This window comes from Leuciscus leuciscus (genome assembly GCF_965113295.1).
Source record: "Leuciscus leuciscus genome assembly, chromosome: 19".
Taxonomy (NCBI): domain Eukaryota; kingdom Metazoa; phylum Chordata; class Actinopteri; order Cypriniformes; family Leuciscidae; genus Leuciscus; species Leuciscus leuciscus.
Window position 1 is genome coordinate 4,881,592 of NC_138743.1, and position 17,681 is coordinate 4,899,272.

The 17,681-nt window shown below is 38.1% G+C and overlaps 3 protein-coding genes across 11 annotated transcripts in view; all 3 read left to right on the forward strand.

Moving 5' to 3' along the window:
- filip1b (filamin A interacting protein 1b) overlaps positions 1-2,361 on the forward strand; it is a 38,173-nt gene extending 35,812 nt beyond the window's left edge. For 2 of the 4 annotated variants that reach the window (XM_082147142.1, XM_082147145.1), the window contains 2 exons: positions 203-255; positions 652-2,361. In XM_082147142.1, the coding sequence (XP_082003268.1) occupies positions 203-226 (24 nt within the window). In that variant the 3' untranslated portion in view covers positions 227-255; positions 652-2,361. The remainder of the gene's footprint in view (positions 1-202; positions 256-651) is intronic. The other 2 variants (XM_082147143.1, XM_082147144.1) reach the window with 1 other exon arrangement.
- Positions 2,362-5,277: 2,916 nt separating this feature from the next.
- Positions 5,278-8,957, forward strand: cox7a2b (cytochrome c oxidase subunit 7A2b). Of its 2 annotated transcripts, none has more exons than XM_082147356.1 (4): positions 5,278-5,425; positions 7,678-7,767; positions 7,968-8,052; positions 8,708-8,957. In XM_082147356.1, exons 1-4 carry the CDS (start codon positions 5,408-5,410, stop codon positions 8,764-8,766), a joined length of 252 nt encoding a protein of 83 aa, XP_082003482.1. In that variant the 5' UTR covers positions 5,278-5,407; the 3' UTR covers positions 8,767-8,957. The 2 variants fall into 2 exon arrangements, with proteins under 2 accessions (XP_082003482.1, XP_082003483.1); XM_082147357.1 differs by having other exon boundaries at positions 5,298-5,425; positions 7,687-7,767.
- Positions 8,958-9,089: 132 nt separating this feature from the next.
- col12a1b (collagen, type XII, alpha 1b) overlaps positions 9,090-17,681 on the forward strand; it is a 76,819-nt gene continuing 68,227 nt past the window's right edge. For all 5 annotated transcript variants that reach the window (XM_082147104.1, XM_082147100.1, XM_082147101.1 and 2 more), the window contains exons 1-5: positions 9,090-11,181; positions 12,665-12,767; positions 14,848-14,964; positions 15,589-15,732; positions 16,064-16,120. In XM_082147104.1, coding sequence (XP_082003230.1) covers positions 12,698-12,767; positions 14,848-14,964; positions 15,589-15,732; positions 16,064-16,120 — 388 coding nt within the window. In that variant the 5' untranslated portion in view covers positions 9,090-11,181; positions 12,665-12,697. The remainder of the gene's footprint in view (positions 11,182-12,664; positions 12,768-14,847; positions 14,965-15,588; positions 15,733-16,063; positions 16,121-17,681) is intronic.

The following is a 17,681-nucleotide window of genomic DNA, read 5'->3' on the forward strand; positions in this document are numbered from 1 at the left end:
ATTGATCTGTTTGGCATTAAAGCAACCGTTTGCCCAAAATTGAAATTATGTCATCACTTACTCACCCTCACACTGTATGACTTTCTTTCCTACATGATGTTTTGCAGAAGGTCCAGAATGATCTTTTTCATATGAGGCCCGGTGCTGTCGAGCTCCAAAAAAATTCTCAAATCTCATTCAAATGTGCTTTCGATTCATTTAGACGATATTAGCCACAGAAGAATGAAAGTCTAACGGGTTTGGAACAACATGAGGGTGAGTAGCCTAAATGATGACAAACTTTTTTTATTTTTAGATGAACTTTTCCTTTTAGGCAACGAGCTTTTGTGTTTGCTGTTTTGTGTGTCGCTATCGAGGGCTTTTTAAATCAATTAATTCCATGTTCACCGCAGACAAACTGACAGTGTTCGTTTTCTAATCCATCCATGCGTAATAACAGGCTTTGGCAGCTCTCTGATGACATCACCCATGAGATAGATTCCCAGAAAACGATCGTAAAATCGCTCTGATATTTTCACCATCCATGAACTTGGCTGCTCAAAAAGCGCAGCATGAATGTGACACTGATTCTTTCCATGCTGTAAGTCGTGGGCTTCAGATGATTGCAGTTTTGTCTCAGTGTAAGCTCACTTTCCCTGTTTTCATCCACAGAGAATCTTGTGCTCCTTGTGAAGAGAGAGCCGTGCTGAGGCTGTTTCAGATGCTTTCCGTAATATGCCTGACAGAAGGATCTCTACACCTGCACCTGCATCCAAACGCACCAATAAAAAGAGGGGATCTGTAGTGTGGCGGCTTGCATACACATGCATTCACAGGCTAAGACAGACAGACGACAGACTGCTGAAACCTGGATGCCAGTAAAGAAAGTTAGAATATAAAGGTCATGCTTTTGAGAACAAAATGATAGGCCTACAGAACATGAAAAGTTGCAGCATGTGAGAAGATGAGAAACCCATATATATATATATATATATATATTACAAGTGTTTTGAGAATAAAGGCCCATTCACACCAAAAACTGTAACTATATAACTATCTATTAAAGGATGCACTGCAGTTTTGCCGTGTGCTACTTAAATGCTCAGAGTCAGATGGATTCTGATTGTCTGTCAAGGTTTTTATGGTTCATCAGCCAGAAAAAAAATAGTTTTGAAAATGATTCCAGTGATATTGATCTTCTGTGCCGTTGTCGTTATAGTTGTGGTGTGAACTCTGTTTTCTTTTTACTTTTAGAATTTTTTTTAAAGCCGCATTGCTATAGTTATTGTACTTGGCGTAAATGAGCCTTAATGGGATAGTTCACCCGACAGTGAAAATTCTGTCATTATTTACTCTCTATCATGTTGTTCCAAACCCATAAGACTTCAGTTCATTCATAGTCACATATCATTTGTTGTAAATGCAAGATCAAGCATGTTCGCTTGACATGCGAGAACCAATGAGATTCATTCTCGTGTTACGCAGCACGTTTGAGCTTCAGCAAGAACCAATGAGATTCATTCTCATGTTACGCAGCACGTTTGAGCTTCTGCAAGAACCAATGAGGTTCAGTCTCGTGTTACGCAGCACGTTTGAGCTTCTGCAAGAACCAATGAGGTTCAGTCTCGTGTTACGCAGCACGTTTGAGCTTCAGCAAGAACCAATGAGGTTCATTCTCGTGTTACGCAGCATGTTTGAGCTTCTGCAAGAACCAATGAGGTTCATTCTCGTGTTACGCAGCACGTTTGAACTTCAGCAAGAACCAATGAGATTCATTCTCATGTTACGCAGCACGTTTGAACTTCAGCAAGAACCAATGAGGTTCAGTCTCGTGTTACGCAGCACGTTTGAGCTTCAGCAAGAACCAATGAGGTTCATTCTCGTGTTACGCAGCACGTTTGAGCTTCAGCAAGAACCAATGAGGTTCAGTCTCGTGTTACGCAGCACGTTTGAGCTTCAGCAAGAACCAATGAGGTTCATTCTCGTGTTACGCAGCACGTTTGAGCTTCTGCAAGAACCAATGAGGTTCATTCTCGTGTTACGCAGCACGTTTGAGCTTCAGCAAGAACCAATGAGGTTCAGTCTCGTGTTACGCAGCACGTTTGAGCTTCAGCAAGAACCAATGAGGTTCATTCTCGTGTTACGCAGCACGTTTGAACTTCAGCAAGAACCAATGAGATTCATTCTCATGTTACGTAGCACGTTTGAGCTTCAGCAAGAACCAATGAGGTTCAGTCTCGTGTTACGCAGCACGTTTGAGCTTCAGCAAGAACCAATGAGGTTCAGTCTCGTGTTACGCAGCACGTTTGAGCTTCTGCAAGAACCAATGAGGTTCATTCTCGTGTTACGCAGCACGTTTGAACTTCAGCAAGAACCAATGAGGTTCATTCTCGTGTTACGCAGCACGTTTGAACTTCAGCAAGAACCAATGAGGTTCATTCTCGTGTTACGCAGCATGTTTGAGCTTCTGTAAGAACCAATGAGGTTCAGTCTCATGTTACGCAGCACGTTTAGGCTTCAGCAAGAACCAATGAGATTCATTCTCATGTTAAGCAGCACGTTTGAGCTTCTGTAAGAACCAATGAGGTTCATTCTCATGTTAAGCAGCACGTTTAGGCTTCAGCAAGAACTAATGAGGTTCATTCTCGTGTAATGCAGCACGTTTGAGCTTCAGCAAGAACCAATGAGATTCATTCTCGTGTTACGCTGCACGTTTGAGCTTCTGTAAGAACCAGCGAGGTTCATTTTCGTGTTACGCAGCACGTTTAGCTTCAGCAAGAACCAATGAGGTTCATTCTCGTGTTACGCAGCACATTTGAGCTTCAGCAAGAACCAGTGAGGTTCATTCTCGTGTTACGCTGCACGTTTGAGCTTCTGTAAGAACCAGCGAGGTTCATTTTCGTGTTACGCAGCACGTTTAGCTTCAGCAAGAACCAATGAGGTTCATTCTCGTGTTACGCAGCACATTTGAGCTTCAGCAAGAACCAGTGAGGTTCATTCTCGTGTTATGCAGCACGTTTGAGCTTCAGCAAGAACCAGTGAGGTTCATTCTCGTGTTATGCAGCACGTTTGAGCTTCAGCAAGAACCAGTGAGGTTCATTCTCGTGTTATGCAGCACGTTTGAGCTTCAGCAAGAACCAATGAGGTTCATTCTCGTGTTACGCAGCACGTTTGAGCTTCAGCAAGAACCAATGAGGTTAATTCTCGTGTTACGCAGCACGTTTGAGCTTCAGCAAGAACCAGTGAGGTTCATTCTCGTGTTACGCAGCACGTTTGAACTTCAGCAAGAACCAATGAGGTTCATTCTCGTGTTACGCAGCACGTTTGAACTTCAGCAAGAACCAATGAGGTTCATTCTCGTGTTACGCAGCATGTTTGAGCTTCTGTAAGAACCAATGAGGTTCAGTCTCATGTTACGCAGCACGTTTAGGCTTCAGCAAGAACCAATGAGATTCATTCTCATGTTAAGCAGCACGTTTGAGCTTCTGTAAGAACCAATGAGGTTCATTCTCATGTTAAGCAGCACGTTTAGGCTTCAGCAAGAACTAATGAGGTTCATTCTCGTGTAATGCAGCACGTTTGAGCTTCAGCAAGAACCAATGAGATTCATTCTCGTGTTACGCTGCACGTTTGAGCTTCTGTAAGAACCAGCGAGGTTCATTTTCGTGTTACGCAGCACGTTTAGCTTCAGCAAGAACCAATGAGGTTCATTCTCGTGTTACGCAGCACATTTGAGCTTCAGCAAGAACCAGTGAGGTTCATTCTCGTGTTACGCTGCACGTTTGAGCTTCTGTAAGAACCAGCGAGGTTCATTTTCGTGTTACGCAGCACGTTTGAGCTTCAGCAAGAACCAATGAGGTTCATTCTCGTGTTACGCAGCACGTTTGAGCTTCAGCAAGAACCAGTGAGGTTCATTCTCGTGTTATGCAGCACGTTTGAGCTTCAGCAAGAACCAATGAGGTTCATTCTCGTGTTACGCAGCACGTTTGAGCTTCAGCAAGAACCAATGAGGTTAATTCTCGTGTTACGCAGCACGTTTAGGCTTCAGCAAGAACCAATGAGGTTCATTCTCGTGTTACGCAGCACATTTGAGCTTCAGCAAGAACCAGTGAGGTTCATTCTCGTGTTATGCAGCACGTTTGAGCTTCAGCAAGAACCAATGAGGTTCATTCTCGTGTTACGCAGCACGTTTAGGCTTCAGCAAGAACCAATTAGTTTTGTTCTTGCGTGTCAAGCAGGTTCAGTTGAGCTTGACGTTTGAACTAAATTTGGACATATGGATTAGTTTTATGATCTGCCAAAAATGGAGGGACAGAAAACTTTCAGACTTGATCAAAAAGATGTTCATTTGTGTTCTGAAGATGAACAAAAGTCTTACGGGTTTGGAATGACATGAGGGTGAGTAATTAATGACATAATTTTCATTTTTGGGTGAACTAACCCTTTAAATGCTTCAGTAAGACGAGGAAAAGCATTGAAAAAGTCAACAAGAAATCAAAATGGACCCCATTTACTTTCTTAATGCACGTTCCTGGTCTTATCTCCAACGATTCATGAGTGCGCGTTATTCTAAAGGAAAACGTGTTTTCATAATCTTTCTATTGAATTTTTTTCTTGTAAGAAATGTAGTTTCACTTGGAAATGTTGAGTTATGGAAGTAAATTGGACTGTGTAAGGAAGTCCTTGTTGACTTTAAACACTGGTCTATTATTAAATAATATATTGGTTGGTTTAAAAAAAAAAAAGACTGATTAAAAGTGACACTCCTGGGAGCAGTTTATTGATCATTTATCAATAATTGTCTGCTATTAATGCTGGCATTGATGTGTAAATGAATGAGCATGTCCTGAAAGATGGTCATGTGGGGAAAAGGTTTAGTTAAGGATACTCACCGGTCACCGCACAGAACTGCGACCCACAAAATCCTTATAATCAATAGCATTTAATTTCATTTACAGCATATGACCTCTGTAAATGAGCGCACTGAACTGTCTGTCAGATCCTGCATATAAAAATGAGAAGTTCACCAAATAAACACATGTATGAAGCACATGACTTTATGAGCCACTGGATAAATCTGCACCACAAACAAGGAATGAATAAATCTACATTTGCATGAGATCATATCTATCTATCTGTCTGTCTGTCTATTATGTCTGATATATGCAAAATTGACATGTTGTGTTCACTGTCCCTCCGGCTAGGACGCGCTGCTAATAACTAGCTGCTAATTACCCTTCCCCTTAATGATTTTTATTTTTCCATTGTGTGTCAGTGAGGAAACATTTCTGGGAGTGTGACTTGTTTCTGTATGCGGACAATAGTCGTAGCAGTGTCTCTCCTGAACAGCAGATGGAGACTCTTTCTCGGTCTTTCTCTTTCACACCAGTTTCTCTCTATCCCGTGACTTCAGTCATTGACGCTGAAAATGTTTCGACACATTCTGGTAATTATTACAAATATTCTGTTTAAGTTTAATAATGTATGGTAGTTTACAAATCATTCATCATGCGTTAGCTTTTTTATCACGTCAAAGGTTACGGTTGTTTATGTAGTTTTGAGTTTGAGGAAGTTTAAGAAGTGAAACGCGGGAGTCATGAGCTGTTTGACGTTTTGCACGTCTACAATCAATGGAACTGATGGTGGAGATGATGAGCATGTTTTATACTTAAAATAAGCCAAATAACAGCTGTTGTAATTGTTTAGATGGTGTCTGTGTTTATTAAAGAGCTTCTATTTAAGTACACATATATTTATATGGTTTTATATTTCCTCTTCCTGCTTATAATAAGTAAACATAAACAGCGGTCTCACACATAGTATTTGGACTCTGGAGTATTTGTGGTCATAAAAACTGTCTGAAAGTCATTCACCTGTGTGAACTTCAAACATCCACTAAAAATCACCAAAACGCCAGATGATTAAAAGTCATTGACCAAAGGGAAGAACCCAGTAAACAATTACCGTCTTTCGACGTTGAAAATAAGTAGTTTCGCCCGGACTGTTTGACTAACGTTACGTGTTTTCAACTGATCATCTAAGACAGGATAAGTCTGTTATACATGCTAAAATAACGGAGAAAAACAAACGACCAAACCCATGTTCATTATTATCTCAAATAAATGTAAAGAGTTTTACATATTCCATCAAGACGTTGAAGATCGACCAGTTTTCAATGTTGAAAAGTCGTAATTAGATGTTGAAGATTTACATCTATTCAACGTCTAACCGACGACTTTTTGCTAGCTGGGAAAGTTATTTATTTATTGTTTGTTTGTTTGTTGCAAGAAAAGATACAGCACTGCATTAAAATAACATGAAATGACAAGGGAAATAAAGAAGACAGAAAAAATACAGTCAAATAACAAAGCTCCTCTACTAGTAAGAAAACTGTGATCATAATTCTTAAGAAAGTTGTTCTTATTGTCATCAATGAGTTTAAGATATTTTACAATTAGGGAAATCTCAGTGTGAAAGACATCAAATCAAGGCAAAGTCTTGAGAAATTTGTTTTTGTGATTAAAAAGTAAAGAAAAAAGAAAATAAATAAGTATACAATATAAGTAAAAGAAACATGTCGTTCAACGAAACGTTTAAATTACATTTTATAAAAGGAGAAAGATAACAACTTAAGTTCTCCCGAAGGAGATTTAACCTGATTGTATTGGTAAAATAAATGAAGTGAAGTTTCAGAATAAGGAAGAAAGTTTTTGAGTCGCACAGATACGGGCGGATGACCTAGAAGCTCCAAAAAATGTAAGTGTTAGTAACAGAGAAGAAAATAATAATAATCGGGAATCAGAACATTTCTGTTTCATCGTTTTCTTCAGTTGCCAGTATGACATGCATTATTTCTGGTACACATGCAGTGAGTCTATGAACTGTCTGTCTTGTCAATATTAGACATTACACGCACACATTAAGTTGCTTAAGTTAAAGGGATAGTTCACTTTGAAATTAATTTTTGGTATGTTTTAGCTTACCTCAAGGGCATCCAAGATGTAGGTGTCTTTTTTTCCGCAGTAGTTTCAATTTTTATATTTTTAGGTCAAATCGTTCTTGTCTGTCAGTCATATAATGCAGGTCTATGGTCACTGTCTCAAAGAGCATGCACAGAGTCCAATATATACACACTAGATGTCGCCTTAAAGACATTCGTTCCAATGAACTGCCGTAGACAAGGCGACATCTAGTGTGTATATATCTATGCACCAGTCTGCGTACATGTCAGATCAGATCACTTCGACATGGCTGTGTATAAGAGGTAAAAACGATATAAATACTGTTAGTTTTCTCACACAAACCGCTTGTTTCGTGTCTTAGGCCATCAATGTGTACTTACGATGGGGAATTGTTTAATTTGGACGACGGGGAATTGTTTTAATTTGGACTCTGTGCATGCTCTTTGAGACAGTGACCATAGACCTGCATTATATGACTGACAGACAAGAACGGTTTGACCTAAAAATATCAAAATTGAAACTACTGCGGAAAAAAAGACACCTACATCTTGGATGCCCTTGAGGTAAGCTAAAACATACCAAAAATTAATTTCAAAGTGAACTATCCCTTTAATTGTTCACTTAATTGCTAAAACAATTATTTTCTACAATATTTAATATAGTTTCTGATGACATTTGTATGTGCATCACATTTGTCATCTTTAAGTTACTTTAATAATTTTGTTATCTCCATGAGACTCTTCAGCAGGTCTCCAGACGGCAGATCTCCAGAACCGTGCACAGGCAGCTGATGAATAAGGTGCCAGAGAAGCAGAAACTGTTTCAGGTATGGCTGTCACTTTTCCTGACCCCTGACAGTGATATACTGTATGTATTTAATGTATAATTGAATTAGATGTATGCATTATACTTATTTACTTAAAGGCTGTGTTCACTTAATAGAGCTCAGAACGTTTTGCTTTGGTTGTTCACTTGTTTGTGTTTTATATGTGCTTATGAAAATGTTGATTTATGTGTCTTGTTTAGGAGGCTAATGGGATGCCAGTTCATCTGAAGGGAGGAGTCAGTGACGCTGTTCTTTACCGTGCGACTATGGGTCTCACGGTGATGGGTATGTCATTGAGCATATTAACACATGATAGTCCCAGACTGTAATGCATGTTTGAGCTGTCTTAACTGAAAGCAACTTACTATGACATCTCTCAGGCCCTGTTTACACTGTTTTGGTCGATCAGATCACAAGAGAACATTGTGTTTGGCACGTTTTTCATCTTCAAACCAAACTTGAGTCTTCAGCCGACAGAATTTAAATCCCATCTGGCTAGCGCTCTTCTCATAATGTTTACGCATTAGGTCAGTAAGAGGAGAGTAGACGGTCTGTTCGACCACATGAGCGTTTACACTACGAAAGCAATCTGACAACATCCGGAAGTTTTAGACACCGTTTACACTTGTATTTAGCGTCGTCCACTTGTGATCCGATCGACCAAAATGTCTCTTAATTCCAGGTGTAAACAGAGCCTAAGGCACGTTTATAAAAGCTACTTAAATGTCCTAATTGAACTAAGGCCTAATCCTGGCTTAATATAAGCCCTGTCTGTGAAACAAGGTCTATGTGTTTGTTCTAGGTGATTGCTTACCAGCCCAAGTTCTGTATATAGCTGTGGCAACTTCAAATTCGTTCAAACCAAGCATGCATGGATATGTATTTGAGTTAATAATCATAGTAAACTCTAATCACTAATCATCCATGTGTCTCTTTTCAGGAACTGCATGCGTGATATATGAACTAGTAAAGGCAGCTGTGCCTCAGAAGAAGGACTGACGTCAGCTCCTGCCCTGACGTTATGAGCATTTCACGCAATATACTTATTCTTTCATTTGGAAGGTAAAAGGGACCAAAGTGATTTAAATAAAACAAACTGTGGCTGTCATAACTGGAAAAATCTTGATTGTTTTACTGTACTCAATGACATTTTGAATGCCCCCAAATAAAAATTATTTTTATTAAGATAATTGCCTTGCATTGCACATTTTCTTTATGCAAAATGCCATTATTTTCTTTTGATTTTGGGGTGTAATGTTACAGACTTAAGATGTTTCTAAGCTGGTTTTCATGCGATCCATCTTTTAATTCTAGTTATTGATGAGGTTTGTCTTCTGATTTCATGCCTCCTCCGTTTGAGATGTATTGTGATAATATATTCTTCTCTTAAAGAACGTGATGAAGAAAGTGTACGTAAGTTAGCATTAACTGATGCGGGATGTTTGTGACTCACAATGCAGCGTTTAGAATCATGTTTTCGATACGGTCTGTTTCTTGGACGTCTTCATCGTTTCCTTGGAGACAAACAGTAATGTGCATTTCCTTTTTGTTCTTCAAAACAATGTGTTTTCAAGGCATATCAAATAGTTTCCAAATGCCTGTGCATCAAAGAAATGTTTTCCCCTCTGGAAGTTCAAATTTACAGGAACATCTGATCATTTGAGCTCAGCATTGGTGGTCTATACAGTTGAGCTCATATGGAAATTTATCACATGCATTGCGAACAATGTGCTCTTTGTGTCCCATACAAAATCTCTCAGTTCATTGCAACAGACGTAGCAAAAATAATGGCATGCTAATTATAAAACTATAAAGCACAGATCATTAATTCTGCAAGCCATCTATAAGGAGCAGTAGAAGTTCAAGCTTTCCCTTGATCAACAGAACTATTATGCATTTCTCTCGAACAATGAGAGTAATGAGCTAATGATCAAATTAAAAACAGTCCTGAACTCAGCTGAAACAACTAATAGACTCAGTGATCACAAATCAAGCTCTACCCTGTCTCCCAGTTGGCACCCATGTGTTTTAAATGTCTTAATGTTTATTCTTCAGATGGGTAACAACAGAACTGTTCATGTACGGCTTGATAATGAGATCAGGTGTAGTTTTGATTCATAAAGATGTGTTAGACATCTCCATCCCCTCTGTGTGTTACCCGATTTGACCACTAGGGGGCTACATATTCAAATAAATGGAAATGCATGGTTGTAAAACTGATCTATAGGCTCAAATGAATCCTGTCATAAGTACAGTTTACCATTTTATTTTGTTGTTTAACCGTTTTTACAGTTTTTCTGATATTGCTGGGCACAATTGCTTTGCTTAAATCTTGATATCTGTGTTTTGGACGCGGTAGATGGATTTGACCTGATCTAGCTGATTATGAGCTAACTTAGTCCAGTCAGGCTAAGAAACATGATCCAAAACACAGCTATAGCTTATAAGCTTGATTTTCCAGCAGGGTTTTAATATCACACAGAGAGAAAAAAAAAGGCATACTTAATAAGTAAGTAACACGACAAAAGTGTGATTGTAAGACGAGTCAAAATCTTGCACAACTATTAAAAAGTAGTTGTGGTGGCGCGAAGATGATGTTACCATAGCAACCACTCAAGCGCCTGCCGTTAGGACCGTTGAACGATACGTCGATAAACAGTATCGATATTGTCATTATGATTACGATAGTTTATGTTTAACGTACATATTCCACGAAATTGAATGTAAAAAAAAAAAAAACCTTTGTGATGTTTTACTATAGCCTAGTTGTCGGCTGGTTCAACTGTGCTTTTTTCTTTTTTTTTTGGCGGGAGATCTCCTCAGATTGTACGAAAATGACGGAGGCATATTTATTTGAAAATGTTCGTCCTTCTGAAAACCACATTATAATTACTTTAATAGTTATTTATAACTCCTTAACTTTGCAATTGAGTTAAAAACAAAGGCTATATAATCCTGAATATATCAAAATAAATGTATATTAAAAAATGTACGTGCGATTCCTAATCTCGTCCGGAGTAATGTAGCCTATCCCACAATAATTCCTGCTGAAATCAAAAACATTGATAAGAGACATGCTGCAGGAATGCCGAAACTATGCGCGACTTTCCAAAAGCGCATCCCAACACATCCATCCATCGCACGGTGACGTCAGAGCTCCGGGTTCGGGATCAGCCCCCTGTTTAGAAGCACTTTCTAGTCTGAGATCCTGTGCATTTGAAAACAGCTTTCACGAGCTGTGGGTGACCAGATCCTCCTCTTCATTTCCATCTCCATCACCACAGCATCACGGAGAATCTCTTTGCCTTTCTGAAAACACCTTTAAATCCCTTTGCATCCGGGCGATCAATTTCCACTTTCATTCAACAGTTTTTGTGATGTATTGAGAAATTTTGGAAACTTTTGGGGAGTTTGGTAAGTGCTCATGTGGAGTTTCTTCTTTTATTGATAAACATATTTAAATGGAGGAAGGTGTTATTGATCTTAAATTTGAGACGTATTAGATCAAATGTAATATGAAATGATGAATGTGTGCACACTGACCCATTTTCAGCTGCTCTGATCACTTTTTCCATAGACGTTTGTATGGTGATTTCATTTTTTCCACCACCCTGTTATTGTGCTCTTTTAAAGTTGATTGGGATGATACTTATTTATTGTCTTTAGTTGGGAAATCTAGATAACTTGTAAGACTCATAAGACCTAGACTTCATTTATTGGGACATTTTTATGTTTAATTACCTAATTCACATGTAACGTGCTTAAAGAATACAGGTAGAAGAGATGTAATTAAAAGATTTAAGTGAGGGTCAAACCTGTTTGGCATTACAAATGTTCAGAAAGCATGTTTTACACCGTAAGAGGTTTTTAAGACTTCATTCAACTTTACTTAAAATCCTTAAACTATTACAACACCAAACTCAAGACAACGTGTGCCTGCATGCTAAGTTTTGACTCACACTTTGCATGTCCATTCACCTATCCAATTAAAAATGCTGTATTTTTTCAATTAAACGTTGCATGTGTCGAAGTGTATTTTTTCAAGTTTTGTTTTTCATTAATTGAAATACCATTTTGCCCTAGTTGATTTCAGAAAGTCTTGCCATGTGATGAATTGCCTTTACAAAAGTGCAAATGTAGTGTTAATTCAATTGAGGTCATGAATAATATAAAAGGACTGGAAAAAATGTTGTTTGAAATAGTTTTAGACTGAGTAATCATGCCACACTGCAGGACACTGCTTGAAATGTCCGGGCAAATACTAATTGCGGCGTGATATTAATGAACAGCTTGAACTCAATGTGCAAATATTTTGTGAGCTGCTTGTTCTTGCGTTGGTAATTATTTATAGCAACATGCAATAATGTGTAATACAGACATCAAGCACATTGCCAAAGTTTAGAGACAGAGCAGCATAAATATAATATGGATGTGAAATCTGAATTTGTCCAGGCACAACAGGGGGCGCAGGAACCCTGCAGGAAAGTTTTTCCACCCCTGATGTGCAGGATCCAAAATCAGGCAAATGTCCAGACAATTGCATATAGTCTATGAACTCACAGTTTCCGACGTTAAACGGATGAATCAGTGGGGTTTGCAATGACATTCAACATATGCAGTTTATAATCGTTTTACAGTTAAACTGCTGTAGACACAGAATGTTTTTCTAAGGCCGACAGTGAGTTATTTTATTAAGTGACCTTGTTTTATAAATATTTTCCAAAAAGTTTCCCCCCTTTGCTGACCAGAGAAACAGCTGGAATTTTGAATGAAGAAATAATTAAAATCAGATTTGAATGAGAGTTGTGCTGGAGTCCAATGCATTCTCTCTTATTTTTTTTTATTTCTGGATTGATTTATGAGCAGCGTATGTGTGTGTAATTGGTTGATTTTTCAGATTGATTGATGTTCTGCTGATACTGGGGTGAAGATGTCGGTCAGGCGTTTGGCAGCGGCCGCTCTCTTAACACTCGCAGTACTGACATCAGTGAGAGCTCAAGGTAAAAAAGCCAACAAATCTATCCCCATTCTCCCTGTTAAATTAGAAATACTGTATTCCAACAGTTTAGATCATAGTCTATTGTTTCTGAAAAAAAAAATATATTTAAAAATAATAACTGTACAATAACGTTTGTCTCTGTTTAAGTGTGTTCAATATTTGTCCATTTACATTTAATCTCCAAAAAATGAACAAAAATAGTTTCCGTTAATGTAAGATGTGCATTTCTAGGAGTGTCTCTTTTTAGACACTTGGTCGAGGAGTTTTACTCTCCTATAAGATTTGTTTTAAACAATGTGTGGTTTTAATGCTAGTTGAAATAGAAATGCATGACAGGACAGGACAGGACAGGATACTTAATTTGATCTAACTGTGTTTTTCAGCAACTTCTTCAAGAGTATCAACTGTAATATCTTTAAATTGCAAATGATAGGATATAACATGTAAGGCCAATCCAGCAGATGTTTAGTATTGAATATGACTTGGTTTTAAATATTTTCCATATGCATCTTAAGACCCATGATCATTTGCGGGATACCAGATATCTCAGCCAGACAGATTCACGTTCAACTTTTATTTCTCTAGTAAACCACTTTTTCATTTATTTTAGTATTTACAGTATATCTTTCAGTAACCGAGCTCATTGTAGGTTTGAACAGTCTTAGAGGTATTAAAACTGTGACTTAACCATATCAAATCATTGAATAAACGACAGGGTGTTAAAGCGCACATTGCCAGAGTTCAGTGGAAAGTATAGTGGAACATTTTACAGCTTTTATTGTACAAAAAAAAAAAACGTGTGGAGGCCAAGTTTCCCTTCCCCACTTTCCGCACTCTTAGAGAACAAAAAGACAAAATATGAGCTTTATTATTTTTTTCTTAGGAAAGAGAGGGCAAGAAGTGTGTTACTTCTCAATGCTGTAGTATGTAAAATAAGAAAAGTATATATATAAAGATATAAAATACAAACAAATACCTTAACCAACGTTATCACTTTCTTATATGAACTGGTTAGATGCTCAGCATAGCAAAATAAATGTAGTTAAATGATCTTCGAAGTTTGGTTGCACCAAAACTGGTTTGGGTTGGATGGACCCAAGAAAGAAAGAAAAAAATCTAGAATGGGTGATGAATCGGTGTGAGTTAGCGGTTGTGTTGGACCCTTTTGGAGTCAGAAATGGAACCGATTGTGACATCTGGTCAGCCAGGTTGGTAAATCTTGATTTTGGCGAACCTGTTCCCGGTCAAGCTTAAGCCCTGGTCAAAATTTGACCAGAGCCGCAGCTTCACAAAATATTTTATTGTGATATTCTAACATGCACACACGAAACTCTATGTTCCACACAGACACTGACCTTTCAAACACAATACAACACAAAAAATACCATAAGAATATCACTTTAAAATATTTCAAAGTCCTCTACATGTGCGTCTTGTACATGAAGTCCTTTTAGTCCCACAAGTTGTTGCAGACAACTTTTCATGTACAAGTGCATGAGTCTTCTAGTTCATCTAGACTAGTGCAATGTTACGTAACCTCTTTTCGTTTATATATTTACCTGTTTGTCACTATCCTGTGTTTTCTTATTAAAGGTTGTCGTTGTGCACCCTTTTAAGCAGTTTGCAATGGAAAGTGATCACATTAATGCAGTTGCACATAAAATGTTACCCATTATTGTCAACTTTCAAGTCCATTGTACAATCAACACTTCTTGTCTATCTGTGACGTCAACTGTTGAAACAGTTCAACACAGCTCTTCTGGCTGTGTTGGGTTGACTGCATTGACTGCATGCACGTCACAAGTTAAAGCCCGATGTAATGTTCTGTCGAGGTCTTTGTGGAACGCGCTTTACGTGTCTATGCTTGAGTAGTCAATGGCCCTACGGTCAGACAGCTCAAACAGATGTCATTTTTACCCAAAATGGCCGCCGTCCACGTTTGTTTCATGTTGCCTTGAGTCCTTGCCCAACAATGAACTTCTCTGTTGGGATTTCGTCCATAAACCTGTATGCTCTTCTCATAAATACAGCTTTCGGAACGGTTTCTTGGAAATAACTTGATTCACCTCCTCTTTCCACAGTAATGCCTCCATCAGACTTGAGGTTTAAGATTTTAAATGAAAACACAGTGCAAATGATATGGAAGCAACCGCTGTCAAGGACCGAGGGCTTCAGAGTACAAGTGACGTCGGATACAGGTTGGTGAAACGGTGAAAGCACCAAACGTGTTGGAATTATAACGGCAAGCAACATGACACATTTGCTAGGTTTTATGTCAGTGACGTGTTTCGGACTGGAAATGTATATGTGACAGAACTCATTTTTTTCTATTGCCAATTGACTGTATTCTGAATAAGTTGGCACTCCATACCAGAAAATGTGTAGTATGAAAGAAAACTCATGTCGGCTAACATTAAGGGTTGTTCAGACCTGCAAAGTTTGTTTCTTGATCTACTGCCACTGAGCCCATGAGAGAAGCACTTAACCTAAGGTTACTCGTGGGGAACCGTAGTAAGTGTACCTTATGTTGCTTGAGATAAGAAAGCATCTGGTAAACGACAAGTAACCTTTAAACTCACTGCCACAGGCAACTCTCGGGAAATGCGTTCTGGCGTGCCCTTCAAAAAATGATTTAAACATGGACCGTTACTCATCGCTTGTCTTGGGAAGTCATTAATGTTTCCCTAATCTAGGTCTTGTGTGTCTAGACTAGATTTATCTACTTATAAATGAAGGGTGACGAGATATTATCTTCATGTAGAATGTATATCATGATATGACATTTAAACATTGAAAATGCAAATGTTCCCTTCTGCCTGTAGAAGAGCCTATTAAGGAATTCACACTTCCTCCAACCTCAACCAAAACCTCCATCAGAGATTTGACCCCCGATGTGGATTATGTTGTTACGATATTCTCATATTTTGGATCTGAGGAGAGTATACCAATCTCTGGTCAGATTACAAGTAAGTGGCCGGGCATCTTATTCTTTAAATATGTCGTATAGGGATCCCATGGTCATGTAAGACTGGAAGTGTCAAGGAATTTTTAAGTTGTGATAAAAAAAAAAAAAAAGTGGATTTAAAAAAAACAAAAAACACTCTATACACTTTAAAATTGTTGTTATATTCAACTATAAGATATTTAATTGACTAGAAATGGCTTTTTGTGATTGCAATATCTATAAAACAGAGTGGAGAAAGCATGGAAATTTGTTGGCCAAAGGGTATGGGAACCCTTTTAATGGAAGGAATAATTTTGCCTTAATATTTATTGATGTATTGTTTTCTGTTTTAGTCCAATCAAGCAGTGTTGGAGGAAGTACCAGGAAACCTCCGGTCTCACCTTCAGTCAGTAAGTACACACCTCCAGGCTCTTTCCATTGCTTCTGTGGTCTCTACATTTTATTGGGAGTTTCCATAATAGTTTAGTACGCAAATGTGTGTATGCCTTTCTTTCTTTCCGAATTTATGATTCCTGATAACAATTTAGCTTGTTAGTCAGCATTAACTTTTCCAGACATGATAAATTCGAGCCAACGTTTCCAGCATGGCTTTTGGGTGAGAGTTCGTAAGTGGCCCCTTTCGCCTTGTTTGAAATAAAAACCCGAACCTCTCGCTGTGCAGAAAGTGGAAAGCATTACAGCCTCTCTCTTTACAAGAGCGCTGTGGCCTCGTCCTCCAGATGAAGGTGAATAGCTTTACTTTTCCTTTCCTACATTAAGCAGAAGTGGAAAATCCAAACACCCTCCCCTTAAACCCCACCCGAATACCATAACGGTTAGTTAGCTGACTTCTGCAGACGACTCACTAACAAAACCCAGTTTCAATGCTCCAGTGCTTCCCTTCTGCTGGCGCAAGTGGAAAAAAGTGAATCTAATTACGGTAATAAAGGAAGGCAAGCCACGATATGTCAACAAAATCCTGTTCTTTACCCATCTGCCAACATCTCACCAAAGATGTAGCCGACACAATCCTTTCAAGGGCAGCAAATTCCACAAATCGTGATAGAGGGCAAATATGATTGAAAGATGAGGAATTTTTCCAAACCATATAGAGGATTAAGATTAATGGAGTTCAACAGAGAGGGAATGACTAGTAATGACTCGCCTAATGGCATTTCGTATAGAGACATACTCAACCCATGTGTCAATGGGGAATGAGTTGTAACCGGTGTGTATTGCATAATAGATAAATGTGGTGCTGTTATAAAGGGGATCCCCTTTGTATTTGTACATGTACATTTTCTATATTTTGATAGACACTGAAGCATACAGTATCAACTAACACATAAACCTTTTTGCATATTTACAACATTTGAGACATCTAAATCTACAGAAACCTCTGGAATTGTCATAATCTTTGCGAAGCTGCTGTTGCAGGTGACCAGGTTCATTACTCTCATTTGTCGTTAAATGATGGACAAAGATCTTTTTAATGAGAAATTTATATAGAAATGAAGTAAAGATGCTGAAATGTAATTGTCGTCAAAGCTCAAAAAGTATGTAAACAAAAGAGAAAAATATGTGAAAAATGTCACAATGGAGAATTAAACTGTCAAGTAAGAGTTAAGTCAATGTTAACTATAAATGCGTTCAATTGTGTTGAAAATACTTAAACTCATTCATCAACATATACTGTATATTCTATTAATTCAATATTCTTTGAACTAACGATTCATAAATGTTTATCTCTAAAGTTGTACATTTGTAAAAGGATTTATTTTGTAGCAGCGTCTATCTAATGTTAAAAAAAAAAAAATATGTGCGATTTATAAACTTACCATGCAAATGAAATCACATGGTTTTATAATAAAAAAAGATCTGGTATTTTTCTGAAATGGAAAAATAGGTCAGAATTTTGAGTTATGCGCCAAATGTGTTTGCCAAAACTCTTGACTGGTTTATATTTTAGAA

Excerpts from the sequence above, each read along its gene's own strand:
- cox7a2b (XM_082147356.1), top strand. Across the intron at positions 7,768-7,967 it reads AGAAGCAGAAACTGTTTCAG|GAGGCTAATGGGATGCCAGT; the intron begins GTATGGCTGTCA and ends TGTCTTGTTTAG. Across the intron at positions 8,053-8,707 it reads TATGGGTCTCACGGTGATGG|GAACTGCATGCGTGATATAT; the intron begins GTATGTCATTGA and ends GTCTCTTTTCAG.